Source organism: Cherax quadricarinatus, chromosome 1, assembly GCF_038502225.1.
Source record: "Cherax quadricarinatus isolate ZL_2023a chromosome 1, ASM3850222v1, whole genome shotgun sequence".
NCBI lineage: Eukaryota > Metazoa > Arthropoda > Malacostraca > Decapoda > Parastacidae > Cherax > Cherax quadricarinatus.
Genome location: NC_091292.1, coordinates 84,093,885 through 84,112,309, shown reverse-complemented (window position 1 = coordinate 84,112,309; position 18,425 = coordinate 84,093,885). Strand labels below are relative to the sequence as shown.

Here is an 18,425-nt window from a genome sequence, read left to right as displayed (position 1 = left end):
CGTTTTACGAGCCAGTATTAATCCGCACAAATTCTAGCGGCTTCAGAGCAAGCAGGAGAAAGCTGGTAGGCCCACATGTGAGAGAATGGGTCAGTGTGCACCACATAAAAAAAATCCTGTAGCACGCAGTGCGTAATGAGAAAAAACTGACCGTTTTATTTGGATTAAAACGCTGACTTTGAGGTGTATTTTCGTATGGTATTTATCGTTGTATTCTCATTTTCATGGTCTCAGGTGATAAAATGAAAAACACATTACAGAAATAGAGATGATTTTGAATAGTTTCACAATGAAAACGACCATGAAATTGAGTTCAAAGTAGTGGAAATGTTCGATTTTTACCAATGTTCAGGAGTAAGCAAATCACACCACACGTCCAATACACATCAACTGGGGAGTCTAATATTCTTTCACTAGTGCACTGATATTATTTATACCATTTTTACAATAATGCAGTAGTCTGCATAACAGTAATTTTTTTATTTTTTGTATGAATAAAAAATCAAAAGAAAGCAATAGTAATATAAGAGGGGCCTAGAGACATGACTAATGAACAGAGGATATGTTATTTTAGTGCCAAGAATGTCTACATTGTTTATTCTGGGCCCTATTTTGAAATTGGCATCTTTTTTAATTTGCGTGAAATTGGCCAAATTGCCAGTTTCTGACCACTTAATTGGGTAGTTCAAATCGGTAAATGAGCGGTTTCTTGTACTCCGTTGATAGAAAAAATGGAGTTCTAAAGAAATAGCTATGAGTTTGGTCAACTGGAACAACGAAATTGGCCAAAAACAGGGCTCAAAGTCGGTGAAATTGCCGATTCGTATTATGTCGCCAAGACCGCTAACTTCGTGGGAGCGTAATTCCGTGAGTTTTCAACCAAATTTCGTACTTTTGGTGTCATTACCATCAGGAAAAGATTATCATTTCATAAGAAAAAATAATTTTTTTTTTCCAAAAATTTTGCGACATAGAATGACAATTTCAGAAAGGGGCTTGCAACAGTCAAAGGGTTAAACCGTCCAAATGTAGATCTATGTTCACGTGCGTAGCGCTCCGACCTTGATTTTCCCCATTTGAAAGCATGTAAAAAAAAAAAAACGTAGATCTATGTTTGGAACCCCCCGCACGTGGACGTAGATCTATGTTTGGAAAGTTTAAGGGTTAAAGCAAAGAACATACTACATCTGGGAGGGATTTGAACCTGAGTCATCTTGGCAACCTACTGTGAATCAGCTAGCTAAGCTCTCAACACCCTAAATCACTGTCCTACCATGCCACAAAGATATTAGGTGTCCTTTGTAAACAGTAGACATGTTTTCCCTAGTGCTGGGTACATCTGAGGGAGAGGTAAGGTCAGGGACTAATTTCATTCTTCTGTTTGGATACCAGTTTCTTGATCAGTATGCAAATCAGTGTATCCACTGCTCATGAGACTGGTAACTAATTTTTTTTTTTTTAACAAGTCGGCCTTCTCCTATTGAGGTAGGGTGACCCAAAAAGAAAGAAAATCCCCAAAAAGAAAATACTTTCATCATTCAACACTTTTACCTCACTCACACATAATCACTGTTTTTGCAGAGGTGCTCAAAATATAACAGTTTAAAAGTATAAAATTAGTCCCTGAGCTTACCACTCCCTCGAATGTGCCCAGTATTAAGGAAAGCATATCTAATGTTCACACTGGACACCTAAAACATTCTAGTGGCATAATGGTCTAGGATGTCAAGAGTTTAGCTAGATTCCAGAAGGCTACCTAGACAACTCAGGTTCAAATCTCAGCCAGTCACATAAATAGCTTAAAGATATGGCTGAATAAAATATAAGTAAATGTGTTTCATGTTTAATATGGATGCAGGTGATTTATTTATATGGAGGTATAAATGGTCTTCATAATATATGTCATACTTTATTTAGTTTTTATGTATAATTTCTTGAAATCCCATTTACACAATGTGGTGTCAATTATAAAATGAGGAATAGATTGTATAATTGTGATTATTATTATTATTATTATTATTATTATTATTAATCTAGATAATGAATGGCATCCTTAACCTAAACAGGAGTCAACCATTTTTGTGACTTATGATGACCTTCATGTTTCTTTTTTTTTTTTTTTTTTTTAATTAACAAGTAATATAATAATGCACTACACTAAAAGTGAATGTTATTTCATGGGACCTGTGATGTATTTTGATGGAGAGGGAGGGCAGCTGAGTACAAGTCTGCCTTGCTGATGCTGGCCTCTCAGACTTCCTTCTATTTAGCATTTAAATTTTAGCTCCATAAACCATATCATTGGGTTGGCTTCTATGATTAGAAGGACGTGTGAGTTTTGTTATTGGGTTAAGTAATGCAAGTCACCTCTCTGGTGTCTCACTGTAAACCAATCAAAACCACAACTGCCCAGTTGGTTTTGTTGGGGAAATTTTTTTCACAGAAATATCCCAGTTTTACATTTACCACATGAAAACTTGGATTTGGGAAGGTCATCAGGTTCATCCTGTAACCACTGATATCTGTAATATTCTACTATTATACATTAGCACCAGAGAATGCTGCCTTCACACCATGACTTCCCCTTTGTCATTAAACATCTCTGGTGCAGCACGAAGCTCACACAGATTTTTTTTACTGGATTTCAATATTGTCACATGAAACTCTTTAGATGTTCTTATATATAAACTGTCATATACTATTTAATTTGGACCCCCTAAAATTTGTACAGTATATATATATTTTCCCCATAATGTTACCAGTTTCAAGGGTTTTTCTATCCTGTCAGCTGAGCCTGAGACCAGTCTTTCTTATTGCCTGTTTAGCAAGGGTCTTGCTGTTGGCTGTCCATTGCCTCGCATAACTTTCACGGACTGATTGGTCTGGTACTTTGCTGAGGTTGTAGTTCAGTTACCTCTTGAAGATTTTTTCATTTTTTTTACACAAATGTTTGAGATATATGCTAGTGGTAGGTTGGAGTCTTGAACCTCAGATGTTGACAAAGCCAGTTGGCAGTATATGTACTTTATGCCCAGTTTCATGGTTAATATAGATAAATTTTAGCTAGATTTTCTTTTCATAAACCTATGTACAGGTTTGCAAAGGCTTACCCTTTCTGTGCTGTATTAGAATTGAGGTTTTTCACTTATGTTTTTTTGCATCTAAGGCTTTGGGAGACAGTTCCACAGGTTACTCAGAGAGATGCACATACAGTTTAGAGGTCTGTAAAATGTTTCTTGAGAGAGATGATCATTTGCTTGAAAAGCATTGTAAATCTTGAAGAAACACACGTGGTAATTTTCATTTTTTTTATCATGTTCATCATCATTATACAAATTTGGAGGAAAGCTGTTTTTTTTGTGCCTTGGTTTGAATAATTATTAATCATGTTGCCTTCACTCTGCTTTGGTATTTATTGTGATTTAAATCTGGGCTGATTTTGGTCACCCATTGTTAATTTTTTTATTGTATTATGCAATATATTGCTAATTATGTGATGTTCAGTCTTCAGTACAGTAAATCTTTGTACTTATACTTTTATGACCATTTATTTACCTTATTTTATTTAGGTGTTCTCTCCGAACATGCAAATACAAATTTTCAAGTGAAGACAACTTGAATCAGCACCAGCAATGTCATGGACAACCAGGGAGTGGTGAGGAGAGAGTCTTCACTTGTCATCGGTGTTTCCTTAAATATGACAAGGTTAGAGAAAGACATAATAATAATAATAATAATTTATTATTTTTATTATTATTATTATTGTTATTATAAAACAGTATGGTATGTATACTGTATATGCATTGCATACACAGTACAAAATGTACATTGCTTATCATGCAAGTACACTGGGTGTCTCCAACTGGCTTACTTTAATGCCAAAAGAAATACCTGACCCTGTTAGGAGTTTTTGAGTGACAGAAATTTATGCCTGCCTGTCAGCACATAGTGTGACATCTCAGGATTCTGCCTGGATACCTGCTGCATGCTTGTGTTCTCTGGGCTTGTGTGGTGAACAGATGTGTGTCTTTAGTTTCCCTGCACCTTGTGATCCAGAGTACTGAATTTGTCTTAATATTTTCGTCTGTTCTTCTTCTTATTCTTTTTAGTAATCTTTACAGGAAAAGGGGTTACTAGCCCATTGTTCCTGGCATTTTAGTTGACTTTTACAACACGCATGGCTTACGGAGGAAAGATTCTTATTCCACTTCCCCATGGATATAAAAGAAAAAGTAATAAGACCAAGAACTATTAAGATAAAATCAAAAGAAAACTCAGATGAGTGTGTACAGTGGACCCTCGCATACCGTTGGCATCACATAACGTTAAATCCGCATACCGATACATTTTATCACTAAAATTTTGCCTCGCATACCGCTAAAAAACTCGCTCAACGCTATTCGTCTGAGACGCTTCTAATGTGCGGCCTGAGCCAGCTTCACATGTTCCGCCGGTGGCATTGTTTACAAGCCAGCCTCCGCGGTAACATCCAAGCATACAATCGGAACATTTCGTATTATTACAGCGTTTTTGGTGATTTCATCTGCAAAATAAGTGACCATGGGCCCCAAGAAAGCCTCTAGTGCTAACCCAGTGGTAAAAAGGGTAAGAAATACTATCATACCACAGTCAGCTGCTGCTGCACCACGGTCAGCTGTTGCTTGACCAGTCAGCTGTTGCTGGATCAGTCAGCTGCTGTTGCACCTCGATCAGCTGTTGCTGGACCAGTCAGCTGTTGCTGGATCAGTCAGCTGCTTCTGCACCACGATCAGCTGTTGTTGGACCAGTCAGCTGTTGCTGAATCAGTCAGCTGCTGCTGCACCACGATCAGCTGTTGCTGGACCAGTCAGCTGTTGCTGGATCAGTCAGCTGCTGCTGCACCACGATCAGCTGTTGCTGGACCAGTCAGCTGTTGCTGGATCAGTTAGCTGCTGCTGCACCACGATCAGCTGTTGCTGGATCAGTCAGCTGTTGCTGGATCAGTCAGCTGTTGCTGGATCAGTCAGCTGTTGCTGGATCAGTCAGCTGTTGCTGGATCAGTCAGCTGTTGCTGGACCAGTCAGCTGTTGCTGGATCAGTCAGCTGTTGCTGGATCAGTCAGCTGTTGCTGGATCAGTCAGCTGTTGCTGGACCAGTCAGCTGTTGCTGGATCAGTCAGCTGCTGCTGCACCACGGTCAGCTGCTGTTGCACCATCAGCTGTTTCTGAACATGACTCGTCCCGAACCTGTCCGTCCAGCCTGAGCGCCTGCCTTGCCATCATTGTTTACAAGCCAGGGTGGCCGGTTGCATGCATACATTCGATACATTTTGTATTATTCCATTATTTATAGTGCTTGTAACTGCTAAATAAGCCACCATGGGCCCAAAGAAAGCTTCTAGTGCCAACCCTGTGGTAAAAAGGGTGATAAATACTATCGTACCACAGTCAGCTGCTGCTGCACCACGGTCAGCTGATAAATTGGACCAGTCAGCTGTTGCTGCACCACAGCTGCACCATGGTCAGCTGTTGCTGCACCACAGCTACTGCTGCACCATGGTCAGCTGCACCACAGCTGTTGTTGTTGTTGCTGCACCACCATCAGCTGTATTACTCGAAAGATGTGGAGAGTGTTGTTGGTGTGGCTTAACGTTAAACAGTTACCGAGAAATGATTAACCCCGGAGGGTTAGCCACCCAGGATAACCCAAGAAAGTCAGTGCATCATCGAGGACTCTCTAACTTATTTCCATTGGGGTCCTTAATCTTGTCTCCCAGGATGCAACCCACACCAGTCGACTAACACCCAGGTGAACAGGGAAAAACGCCTGGAACTAGTGCTCATATTGGTGAATTTAAAGCCAGCAAAGGTTGGTTTGAGAGATTTAAGAATCGTAGTGGCATACACAGTGTGATAAGGCCTGTTCTGGAAGAAAATGCCAAACAGGACCCTCAGTACTCAGGAGGAAAAGGCACTCACAGGACACACTGTCTCATCAGTCATTGCTGCATCTTCAATAAAGGTAAGTGTCATTTATTCTTCATTTAGTAGAGTAGTACATGCACAATATATACTGTGCATGTACTACTCTACTATTGTGCATGTATACTTCTCTTTGTGTGTAGGAAAATGTATATTTCATGTAAAAAAAATTTTTTTCATACTTTTGGGTGTCTTGCACGGATTAATTTGATTTCCATTATTTCTTATGGGGAAAATTCATTCGCATAACGATAATTTCGCATAACAATGAGCTCTCATGAACGGATTAATATCGTTATGCGGGGGTCCACTGTATAAATAAACGTGTACATGTATGTGTAGTGTGACCTAGGTGTAAGTAGAAGTAGCAAGACATGCTTGTAATCTTGCTTATTTATGAGACAGACAAAAGACACCAGCAATCCTACCATCATGTAAAACAATTACAGGCTTTTGTTTTACACTCACTTGGCAGGACGGTAGTACCTCCCTGGGTGGTTGCAAGCGTGCATGAGCATGTTAGGAGTGAATGGAGACGAATGATACTTGGGACCTGACGATCTGTTGGAGTGTGAGCAGGGCAATATTTAGTGAAGGGATTCAGGGAAACCGGTTATTTTCACATAGTCGGACTTGAGTCCTGGAAATGGGAAGTACAATGCCTGCAGTTAAAAGGATGGGTTTGGGATATTGGCAGTTTGGAGGGATATGTTGTGTATCTTTATACGTATATGCTTCTAAACTGTTGTATTCTGAGCACCTCTGCAAAAACAGTGATAATGTGTGAGTGTGGTGAAAGTGTTGAATGATGATGAAAGCATTTTCTTTTTGGGGATTTTCTTTATTTTTTGGGTCACCCTGCCTCGGTGGGAGACGGCCAACTTGTTGAAAAAAAAAAAAAAAAATTTTCGTCTGTATACAAATTAATATGAGGAAGAATAAGTCTAACACAAGATAGTTACATAAATAGATAGTTACAAAAATCATTGGTTGGGGATTTTAATGCTAAAGTGGGTAAAAATGTTGTGGAGGGAGTAGTAGGTAAATTTGGGGTGCCAGGGGTAAATGAAAATGGGGAGCCTTTAATTGAGCTATGTGTAGAAGGAGGTTTGGTAATAAGTAATACCTATTTTATGAAAAAGTGGATAAATAAATATACAAGGTATGATGTAGAACGTAATGAAAGTAGTTTGTTAGAGTATGTATTGGTGGATAAAAGGTTGATGGGTAGGCTCCAGGATGTACACGTTTATAGAGGGGCAACTGATATATCGGATCATTATCTAGTTGTAGCTACAGTTAGAGTAAGAGGTAGATGGGATAAGAGGAAAATGACAACAACAAGTAAGAGGGAGGTGAAAGTGTATAAACTAAGGGAGAAGGCAGTTTGGGTGAAATATAAGCAACTATTTGCAGAAAGGTGAGCTGGTGCAAGTATGAGTAGTGGAGGGGCTCAAGAGCATTGGAATAGTTTTAAAAATGCAGTATTAGAATGTGGGGCAGAAGTTGGTGGTTATAGGAGGGTGGGTGCAGGAGGACAGAGGAGCGATTGGTGGAATGATGAAGTAAAGGGTGTGATGAAAGAGAAAAAGGTACCTTATGAGAGGTATTTACAAAGCAGAAGTGTTATAAGAAGAGTAGAGTATATGGAGAGTAAAAGAAAGATGAAGAGAGTGGTGAGAGAGTGCAAAAGGAGAGTGGATGATAGAGTGGGACAGGCACTGTCAAGAAATTTTAATGAAAATCAGAAAAAATTTTGGAGCAAGTTAAACAAATTAAGAAAGCCTAGAGAACGAATGGATTTGTCAGTTAAAAACAGAGTAGGGGAGTTAGTAGATGGGGAGATGGAGGTATAGGGTAGATGGTGAGAATATTTTGAGGAACTTTTAAATGTTGATGAAGGGAGGCGGTAATTTCATGCACTGGCCAGGGAGATATACCATCTTTTAGGAGTGAAGAAGAGCAGGATGTGAGTGTGGGGGAGGTGCGTGAGGCATTACATAGAATGAAAGGGAGTAAAGCAGCTGGAACTGACGGGATCATGACAGAAATGTTAACCCTTTGACTGTTTCAGTCGTGTATATACGTCTTACGAGGTACCGTGTTTGACGTATATATATACTCATAAGTTCTAACGGCTTCAGATCAAGCAGGAGAAAGCTGGTAGGCCCACATGTGAGAGAATGGGTCTGTGTGGTCAGTGTGCACCATATAAAAAAAAATCCTGCAGCATGCAATGCATAATGAGAGAAAAAACTCCGACCATTTTTTTTTAATTAAAATGCCGAATTTGTGGTGTATTTTCGTATGGTATTTATTGTTGTATTCTCATTTTCTTGGTCTCCTTTGATAGAATGGAAAACATATTATAAAAATAGAGGTGATTTTGATTGGTTTTACTATGAAATGGAGCTCAAAGTAGGGGAAATGTTTGATTTTTGCCGATGTTCAAAAGTAAACAAATGATGTCATTTTCCAATAAATGTCCAAGTAGCCATTTTAATATGCAGTCATGAATGGGTTGACATTATTTATACAATTATTACAATACTGGAGATGGGAAGTACAGTGCCTGCACTCTGAAGGAGGGGTGTTAATGTTGCAGTTTAAAAACTGTAGTGTAAAGCACCCTTCTGGCAAGGAGTGAATGATTGTGAAAGTTTTTCTTTTTCGGGCCACCCTGCCTTGGTGGGAATCGGCCAGTGTGTTAATAAATAAAAAAAAATATTACAATACTGCAGTAGTCTGCATAACAGTAAATCTTTTATTTTTTGTTTGAATAAAAATTAAAAATAGAAAGCAAGAGTAATATCAGAAGGGTCTGGAGACATGACTGATGAACAGAGAAAATGTTATTTTAGAGCCAGGAATGTCTGCATTGTTCATTCTGGACCCTGTTTTGAAATTGTCATATTTTTTAATTTTCATGAAATTTGTCACATTGCAAATTTCTGACCACGTTATTGGGTAGTTGAAATTGGTAAATGGGCAGTTTCCTGTACTCAATCGATGGAAAAAATGGAGTTCTAAAGAAATAGCTATGAGTTTGGTCGACTGGAACAATGGAATTAGCAGAAAATAGGGCTCAAAGTGGGCAAAATCGCCAATTCGTAAATATTGCCGAGGTTGCTAAATTCGCGAGAACATAATTCCGTCAGTTTTCCATCAAATTTCATTCTTTTGGTGTCATTACAATTGGAAAAAGATTCTCTATCATTTCATAAGAAAAAAAAAAATTTTTTTTTTTTTTTGGGGGGGGGGAATTTTGCGACACCAGGAGACACCTTAGGATTTGGTGTTGCGACAGTCAAGGGGTTAAAAATGCAGTGATAGAATGTGGACCAGGATGGGTTCAGGAGGAAAGAGGAGTGATTGGTGGAATGATGAGGTAAAAGGTGCAATAAAAGAGAAAAAGGTAGCTTATGAGAGTGATATAAGTGATATAAGAAGGGTAGAGTATATGGAGAGTAAAAGAAAGGTGAAGAGAGTGGTGATAGAGTGCAAAAGGAGAGCAAATAATTGAGTGAGAGAGGCACTGTCAACAAATTTTGCTGAGAATAAGAAAAAAAATTGGAGTGAGATAAACAGGTTAAGAAAGCCTAGGGAATGAATGGATTTCTCAGTTAAAAACAGAGTAGGGGAGTTAGTAGATGGGAAGCTGGTGGTATTGGGTAAATGGCAGGAATATTTTGAGGATCTTTTAAATGTTGATAATGAAAGGGAGGCAGTAATTTCATGCACAGGCCAGAGAGGTATAACATCTTTTAGGAGTGAAGAAGAGCAGGTTGTGAGTGTGGGGAAGGTGTGTGAGGCATTACGTAGAATGAAAGGGGGTAAAGCAGCTGGAACTAACGGGATCATGACAGAAATGTTAAAAGCAAGGGGGGATATTGTGTTGGAGCGGTTGGTTCTTTTTTTTTTTTTTTCAACAAGTCATCTGTCTCCCACCGAGGCAGGGTGACCCAAAAAAAAGAAAGAAAATCCCCAAAAAGAAAATACTTTCATCATCATTCAACACTTTCACCACACTCAAACATAATCACTGTTTTTGCAGAGGTGCTCAGAATACAACAGTTTAGAAGCATATACGTATAAAGATACACAACATATCCCTCCAAACTGCCAATATCCCAAACTCCTCCTTTAAAGTGCAGGCATTGTACTTCCCATTTCCAGGACTCAAGTCCGACTATATGAAAATAACCGGTTTCCCTGAATCCCTTCACTAAATATTACCCTTCTCACGCTCCAACAGATCGTCAGGTCCAAAGAACCATTCGTCTCCATTCACTCCTGTCTAACACGCTCATGCATGCTTGCTGGAAGTCCAAGCCCCTTGCCCACAAAACCTCCTTTACCCCCTCTCTCCAACCCTTTCGAGGACGACCCCTACCTCACCTTCCTTCCCCTATAGATTTATAAGCTTTCCATGTCATTCTACTTTGATCCATTCTCTCTAAATGACCAAACCACCTCAACAGCCCCTCTTCTGCCCTCTGACTAATACTTTTATTAACTCCACACCTTTTCCTAATTTCCACACTCCGAATTTTCTGCATAATATTTTCACCACACATTGCCCTAAGACAGGACATCTCCACTGCCTCCAACTGTCTCCTCGCTGCTGCATTTACCACCCAAGCTTCACATCCATATAAGAGTGTTGGTACTACTATACTTTGCCTCCAGAGATAACGTTTTTTGACTCCACATGTACCTCAATGCACCACTCACCTTTTTTCCCTCATCAATTCTATGATTAACCTCATCCTTCATAAATCCATCCGCCGACACGTCAACTCCCAGGTATCTGAAAACATTCACTTCTTCCATACTCTTCCTCCCCAATTTGACATCCAATTTTTCTTTATCTAAATCATTTGATACCCTCATCACCTTACTCTTTTCTATGTTCACTTTCAACTTTCTACCTTTACACACATTCCCAAACTCATCCACTAACCTTTGCAATTTTTCTTTAGAATCTCCCATAAGCACAGTATCATCAGCAAAAAGTAACTGTGTTAATTCCCATTTTGAATTTGATTCCCCATAATTTAATCCCACCCCTCTCCCGAACACCCTAGCATTTACTTCTTTTACAACCCCGTCTATAAATATATTAAACAACCATGGTGACATTATACATCCCTGTGTAAGACCTACTTTTACTGGGAAGTAGTCTCCCTCTCTTCTACACACCCTAACCTGAACCTCACTATCCTCATAAAAACTCTTTACAGCATTTAGTAACTTGCCACCTATTCCATATACTTGCAACATCTGCCACATTGCTCCCCTATCCACTCTATCATATGCCTTTTCTAAATCCATAAATGCAATAAAAACTTCCCTACCTTTATCTAAATACTGTTCACATATATGCTTCAATGTAAACACTTGATCTACACATCCCCTACCCACTCTGAAACCTCCTTGCTCATCTGCAATCCTACATTCTGTCTTACCTCTAATTCTTTCAATTATAACCCTACCGTGCACTTTTCCTGGTATACTCAATAAACTTATTCCTCTATAATTTTTACAATCTCTTTTGTCCCCTTTCCCTTTATATAAAGGGACTATACATGCTCTCTGCCAATCCCTAGGTACCTTCCCCTCTTTCATACATTTATTAAACAAAAGTACCAACCACTCCAACACTATATCCCCCCCTGCTTTTAACATTTCTGTCATGATCCCATCAGTTCCAGCTGCTTTACCCCCTCTCTTTCTACGTAATGCCTCGCGTACCTCCCCCACACTTACATTCTGCTCTTCTTCACTCCTAAAAGATGGTATACCTCCCTGACCAGTGCATGAAATTGCCGCCTCCCTTTCTTCCTCAACATTTAAAAGTTCCTCAAAATATTCTCGCCATCTACCTAATACCTCCCTCTCCCCATCTACTAACTCCCCTACTCTCTTTTTAACTGACAAATCCATACTTTCCCTAGGCTTTTTTAACTTGTTTATCTCACTCCAAAATTTTTTCTTATTTTCATTAAAATTTCTTGACAGTGCCTCTCCCACTCTATCATCTGCTCTCCTTTTGCACTCTCTTCATCTTTCTTTTACTCTCCATATACTCTGCTTTTCTTATAACACTTCTGCTTTGTAAAAACCTCTCATAAGCTAACTTTTTCTCTTTTATCACACCCTTTACTTCATCATTCCACCAATCACTCCTCTTTCCACCTGCCCCCACCCTCCTATAACCACAAACTTCTGCCCCACATTCTAATACTGCATTTTTAAAACTATTCCAACCCTCTTCAACCCCCCCCCCCCACTACTCATCTTTGCACTAGCCCACCTTTCTGCCAACAGTCGCTTATATCTCGCCCGAACTTCCTCCTCCCTTAGTTTATTCACTTTCACCTCCCTCTTACTTGTTGTTGCCACCTTCCTCTTTTCCCATCTACCTCTTACTCTAACTGTAGCTACAACTAAATAATGATCCGATATATCATAAGAACATAAGAAAGGAGGAACGCTGCAGGAGGCCTGCTGGCCCATACTAGGCAGGTCCTTTACAATTCATCCCACTAACAAAACATTTGCCCAACCCAATTTTCAATGCCACCCAAGAAATAAGCTCTGATGTGAAAGTCCCACTCAAATCCAACCCCTCCCACTCATGTACTTATCCAACCTAGATTTGAAACTACCCAAAGTCCCAGCCTCAATAACCCAACTAGGTAGACTGTTCCACTCATCAACTACCCTATTTCCAAACCAATACTTTCCTATGTCCTTTCTAAATCTAAACTTATCTAATTTAAATCCATTACTGCGGGTTCTCTCTTGGAAAGACATCCTCAAGACCTTATTAATATCCCCTTTATTAATACCTATCTTCCACTTATACACTTCGATCAGGTCTCCCCTCATTCTTCGTCTAACAAGTGAATGTAACTTAAGAGTCTTCAATCTTTCTTCATAAGGAAGATTTCTAATGCTATGTATTAATTTAGTCATCCTACGCTGAATGTTTTTTAACGAATTTATGTCCATTTTGTAATACGGAGACCAGAACTGAGCTGCTTAATCTAGGTGAGGCCTTACTAATGATGTATAAAGCTGCAGTATGACCTCTCGACTTCTGTTGCTTACACTTCTTGATATAAATCCCAGTAATCTATTTGCCATATTACGTACGCTTAGGCATTGCTGTCTAGGCATATCAGTTGCCCCTCTATAAACATGTACATCCTGGAGCCTACCCATCAACCTTTTATCCACCAATACATAATCTAACAAACTACTTTCATTATGTGCTACATCATACCTTGTATATTTATTTATCCTCTTTTTCATAAAATATGTATTACTTATTACCAAATATCTTTCTACATATAGCTCAATTAAAGGCTCCCCATTTACATTTTCCCCTGGCACCCCAAATTTACCTACTACTCCCTCCATAACATTTTTACCCACTTTAGCATTGAAATCCCCAACCACTATTACTCTCACACTTGATTCAAAGCTCCCCACACATTCACTCAACATTTCCCAAAATCTTTCTCTCTCCTCTACACTTCTTTCTTCTCCAGGTGCATACACGCTTACTATAACCCACTTTTCACATCCAATCTTTATTTTACTCCACATAATCCTTGAATTAATACATTTATAGTCCCTCTTTTCCTGCCATAGCTTATCCTTCAACATTATTGGTTCTCCTTCTTTAGCTCTAACTCTATTTGAAACCCCTGACCTAATCCCATTTATTCCTCTCCATTGAAACTCTCCCACCCCCTTCAGCTTCATTTCACTTAAAGCCAGGACATCCAGCTTCTTCTCATTATAACATCCACAATCATCTCTTTCTTATCATTTGCACAACATCCACGCACATTCAGACTTCCCACTTTGACAGTTTTCTTCTTCTTATTCTTTTTAGTAATCTTTACAGGAAAAGGGGTTACTAGCCCATTGTTCCCGGCATTTTAGTTGACTTTTACAACACACATGGCTTACGGAGGAAAGATTCTTATTCCACTTCCCCATGGATATAAAAGGAAAAGTAATAAGACCAAGAACTATTAAGATAAAATCAAAGAAAACTCAGATGAGTGTGTATAAATAAACGTGTACATGTATGTGTAGTGTGACCTAAGTGTAAGTAGAAGTAAGTAGAAGCGGTTGGTATTTTTGTTTAATAAATGTATGAAAGGGTTCCTTTATATAAAGGGAAGAGGGATGCAAGAGATTGTAAAAATTTTAGGGGAATGAGTTTACTGAGTATACCAGGTAAAGCATATGGTAAAGTTATTATTGAAAGAATTAGAGTTAAGACAGAGAGCAGGACTGCAGATGAACAAGGAGGCTTTTGAATGGGTTAGAGATGTGTAAATCAAGTGTTGACACTGAAGCATGTATGTGAACAGTATTGATATAAAGATAGGGAAGTTTTCATTGCATTTATGGATTTAGAAAAGGCAAATGATAGAGCAGATAGGGGAGCAATGTGGCAGATGTTGGAAGTGTATGGAATAGGTAATAAGTTACTAAATGTTGTAAAGAGTTTTTATGAGGATAATGAGGCTCAGGTTAGGGTGTGTAAAAGAAAGGGAGATTACTTCCCAGTAAAAGTAGGTCTTAGACAAGGATGTGTAATGTCATTATCACCATGATTATTTAACATACTTACAGATGGGCATGTAAAAGAACTAAATGCTAGGGTATTGAGGAGAGGGGTGGAATTAAATCATGGGGAATCAAATAAAAAAATGGGAGTTGACACAGTTACTTTTTGCTGATGATGCTGTGTTTTTGGAAAAGTCTAAAGAAAAGTTGCAAAGGTTAGTAGATGAGTTTGGGAGGATGTGTAAAGGTAGACAGTTGAAAGTGAACATAGATAAGAGTAAAGTGATGAGGGTGTCAAATGATTTAGATAAAGAAAATTTGGATATCACATTGGAGGGAGGGAGTATGGAAGAAGTGAATGTTTTCAGATATTTGGGAGTTGACTTATCAGCAGATTGGTTTATGAAGGATGAGGTTACCCATAGAATTGATGAAGGAAAAAAGGTGAGTGGTGCATTGAGGTATCTGTGGAGACAAAAAACTTTATCCATGGAGGCAAGGAAGGGAACGTACGAGAGAGTAGTGATACCAACACTCATATGGGTGGGAAACATGGGTTGTAAATGCTGCAGCGAGAAGGCAGCTGGAGGCAGTGGAGGTGTCGTGTCTAAGGGCAATGTGTGGTTTAAATATTATACAGAGAATTCGTAATGTGGAAATTAAGAGGAGGTGTGGAGTTAAGCAGTGGGCTGAAGATGGACTATTGAGCTGGTTTGATCATTTAGAGAGAATGGAACAAAGTGGAATGACTTGGAGAGCATATAAATCTGTTGGGGAAGGATGGCAGGGTAGGGGTCGTCCTCAAAAAAGTTGGAGGGAGGGGGTAAGGGAAGTTTTGTGGGTGAGGGGCTTCGACTTCCAGCAAGCATGCCTGAGTGTGTTAGATAGGAGTGAATGGAGACGAATGATTTTTGGGACCTGACGAGCTGTTGGAGTGTGAGCAGGGTAATATTTAGTGAAGGGATTCAGGGAAACCAGTTAGCCAGACTTTAGTCCTGGAAAAAGGAAGTACAATGCCTGCACTTTAATCCTTTCAGGGCCAAGAGGCCCTCTCCTAAACTCGTTCTCAGGGTCGAAATTTATTTTGGAAAGAAAAATTATTTTTTCTTATGAAATGATAGAGAATCTTTTCCCGATCACAATGACACCAAAAGTATGAAATTTGATGGAAAACTTACGGAATTATGCTCTCGCGAAGTTAGCGGTCTCGACGATGTTGACGCATTGGCTATTTCGCCCACTTTGAGCACTATTTTCGGCCAATTCCAGTGTACTAGTCGACAAAAATCATATCGATTTCGCTAGAACTCCATTTTTTCTATCGAATGAGTACAAGAAACCATCCATTTACTAATTTCAACTATCCAATAAAGTGGTCAGAAATTGGCAATTTTTGCCAATTTCACACAAATTTCAGAAGATGCCAATTTCCTAATAGGGTCCAGAATAAACAAGATAGACATTCCTGGCACTAAAATAACATTTTCTCCGTTCATTAGTCACGTCCCCAGGCCCCTCCTACATCTCTTTTGCTTTCCACTTTGAATTTTTGTCACAACAAATAGAAGATTTACTGTTCTGCAGACTACTGCATTAGTGTAGAAATGGTATAAATAATATCAGCGCTCTTGTGAAAGAATATTAGACTCACCAATTGACGTGTATTGGATGCTTGGCATGATTTGTTTACTTTTAAAAATCGAGCATTTCTGCTACTTTGAGCTCAATTTCAAGGTACTTTTCATTATGAAACCAATCAAAATCATCTCAATTTCTGTAATATGTCTTCCATTCTATAAAGTGAGATGAGGAAATCTACAATACGACCATAAATACCATACGAAAATACACTGCAAATTCACTGTTTTAAACCAAAAACACGGTTGGAGTTTTTTTCTCATTATGCACCGTGTGCTGCAGGATTTTTCTATACTGTGCACACTGGCCACATAGACCCATTCTTTCATATGTAGGCCTGCCAGCTTTCTCTCAGTAGATTTGAAGGTACTAGAATTTAGGCGTACTAGTACGTCAATAACCCTGGTGCGTAAGCCGTACTAGTACGTCAGAAACCCTGAAAGGGTTAAAGGAGGGGCTTGGGATATTGGCATTTTGGAGGGACATCTGAACTGTCGTATCTGAGTGCCTCTGCAAAGACAGTTATTGTGATGGTGAAAGTGTTGAATGATGATGAAAGTTTTTTCTCTCCTTTTGTGTTTTTCTTTCTTTTTGGGTCACCCTGCCTGGTGGGAAATGGCTGACGTGTTAAAAAAAAAAATGTAAAATGTTATTATCACTGACACATTAATGCTGCTGTTGTTGACAAGTGATCAATTTTTTCGCCAACTTCAGTGCACCATAAAAGCATAAATTTTCATCAGATTCCACTTACTTTAGTTCAGTTCTGTTCATAAAAAGGCACTCTTTCAATCTTTTTGAATTTTTTTTTTTTTAATTCTTTCCCCACACACAAGAAATTTATATTCCAAGTATGCCACACTTAAAAAATTACTCTCTCTCTCTCACACACTCCATTCCTTTCTCACACACACCATTCTCTCTCTCTCTCTCTCTCTCTCTCTCTCTCTCTCTCTCTCTCTCTCTTTCCTCCCTCTCTCCCTCCTTCCCTCCCTCCTTCCCTCCCTCCTTCCCTCCCTCCCTCCCTCCCCTCCCTCCCCTCCCCTCCCCTCCCTCCCTACCCCTCCCTCCCTTCCCCTCCCTCCCTTCTCTCCCTTCCCCTCCCTCCCTTCCCTTCCCCTCCCCTCCCTTCCCCTCCCTCCCTTCCTTCCTTCCCTTCCTTCTCTTCCTTCCCTTCCTTCCCTCCCTCCCTCTCCTCCCTCCCTCCCTTAGTAAGTAAGTAAGTTTATTCAGGTTAACACAAATACAGTAACATAGATTATCATACATAACAGCATATGTGTACAGAACCTAGGATAACCCAAAAAAGTCAGAGTGACTTATTTCTATTTGGGTCCTTTTACCTTATTGTTATGATATAAAGGAGATAATATCTTATTATTATTCTATAACGGAGATACAGTGGTACCTTGAGTTTCAAACAGCTCCCAACTCGAACAATTATTTAAGTGTATTTTTGTAAGTGTATTTTCATATAGTCGGACTTGAGTCCTGGAAATGGGAAGTACAATGCCTGCACTTTAAAGGAGGGGTTTGGGATATTGGCAGTTTGGAGGGATATGTTGTGTATCTTTATACGTATATGCTTCTAAACTGTTGTATTCTGAGCACCTCTGCAAAAGCAGTGATAATGTGTGAGTGTGGTGAAAGTGTTGAATGATGATGAAAGTATTTTCTTTTTGGGGATTTTCTTTCTTTTTTGGGTCACCCTACCTTGGTGGGAGACGGCCTACTTGTTGAAAAAAAAAAGGGGGGGGGGGTTCTGAAACGGACTAATCTAACTTACATTATTCCTTATGGGAACAAGTTCGTTCAGTATTGGCACTTGAACAGCCTTCTGGAACAAATTAAGTTTGTAACTCAAGGTACTGCTGTAATATCTTATTATTATACTATAAAGGAGAGCCTTTTAAGGTGCAAAATGTCCTGATAAGAAAGCACATTTTTATACTAATACAGACTGTCATACAATAAGTCACATATGCTAATGAGTAGATAGTTGGTTTTGCAATGTGGCCACACAAGTGTTTTCTGTGCCCAGTACTTATCGCATCAGTACGGTAATTTGTTATTTAAACATTTGGAACTGTGACCTATTTTCCAGTAGACACCTGTTATAATCATAGATGTGTTTTAGAACCATAATATTCTGTATCTAATTTAATTTATATTATTAACAGTGAAATTAAAAACAAATGTAAAGTGCTCAGATGAGTTTTCCACCTCTTTCTT

General features: G+C 39.2%; 1 protein-coding gene across 6 annotated transcripts in view; it reads left to right on the top strand.

Moving 5' to 3' along the window:
• Positions 1 to 18,425, top strand: part of LOC128685741 (zinc finger protein 39) — a 127,896-nt gene that overhangs the window by 46,560 nt on the left and 62,911 nt on the right. For all 6 annotated transcript variants that reach the window (XR_011391790.1, XM_070083397.1, XM_070083376.1 and 3 more), the window contains exon 9: positions 3,570 to 3,705. Coding sequence is in view for 5 of the 6 variants with exons in the window: in XM_070083397.1 (XP_069939498.1) it covers positions 3,570 to 3,705 (136 nt within the window). In the remaining variant the exon portion in view is untranslated. The remainder of the gene's footprint in view (positions 1 to 3,569; positions 3,706 to 18,425) is intronic.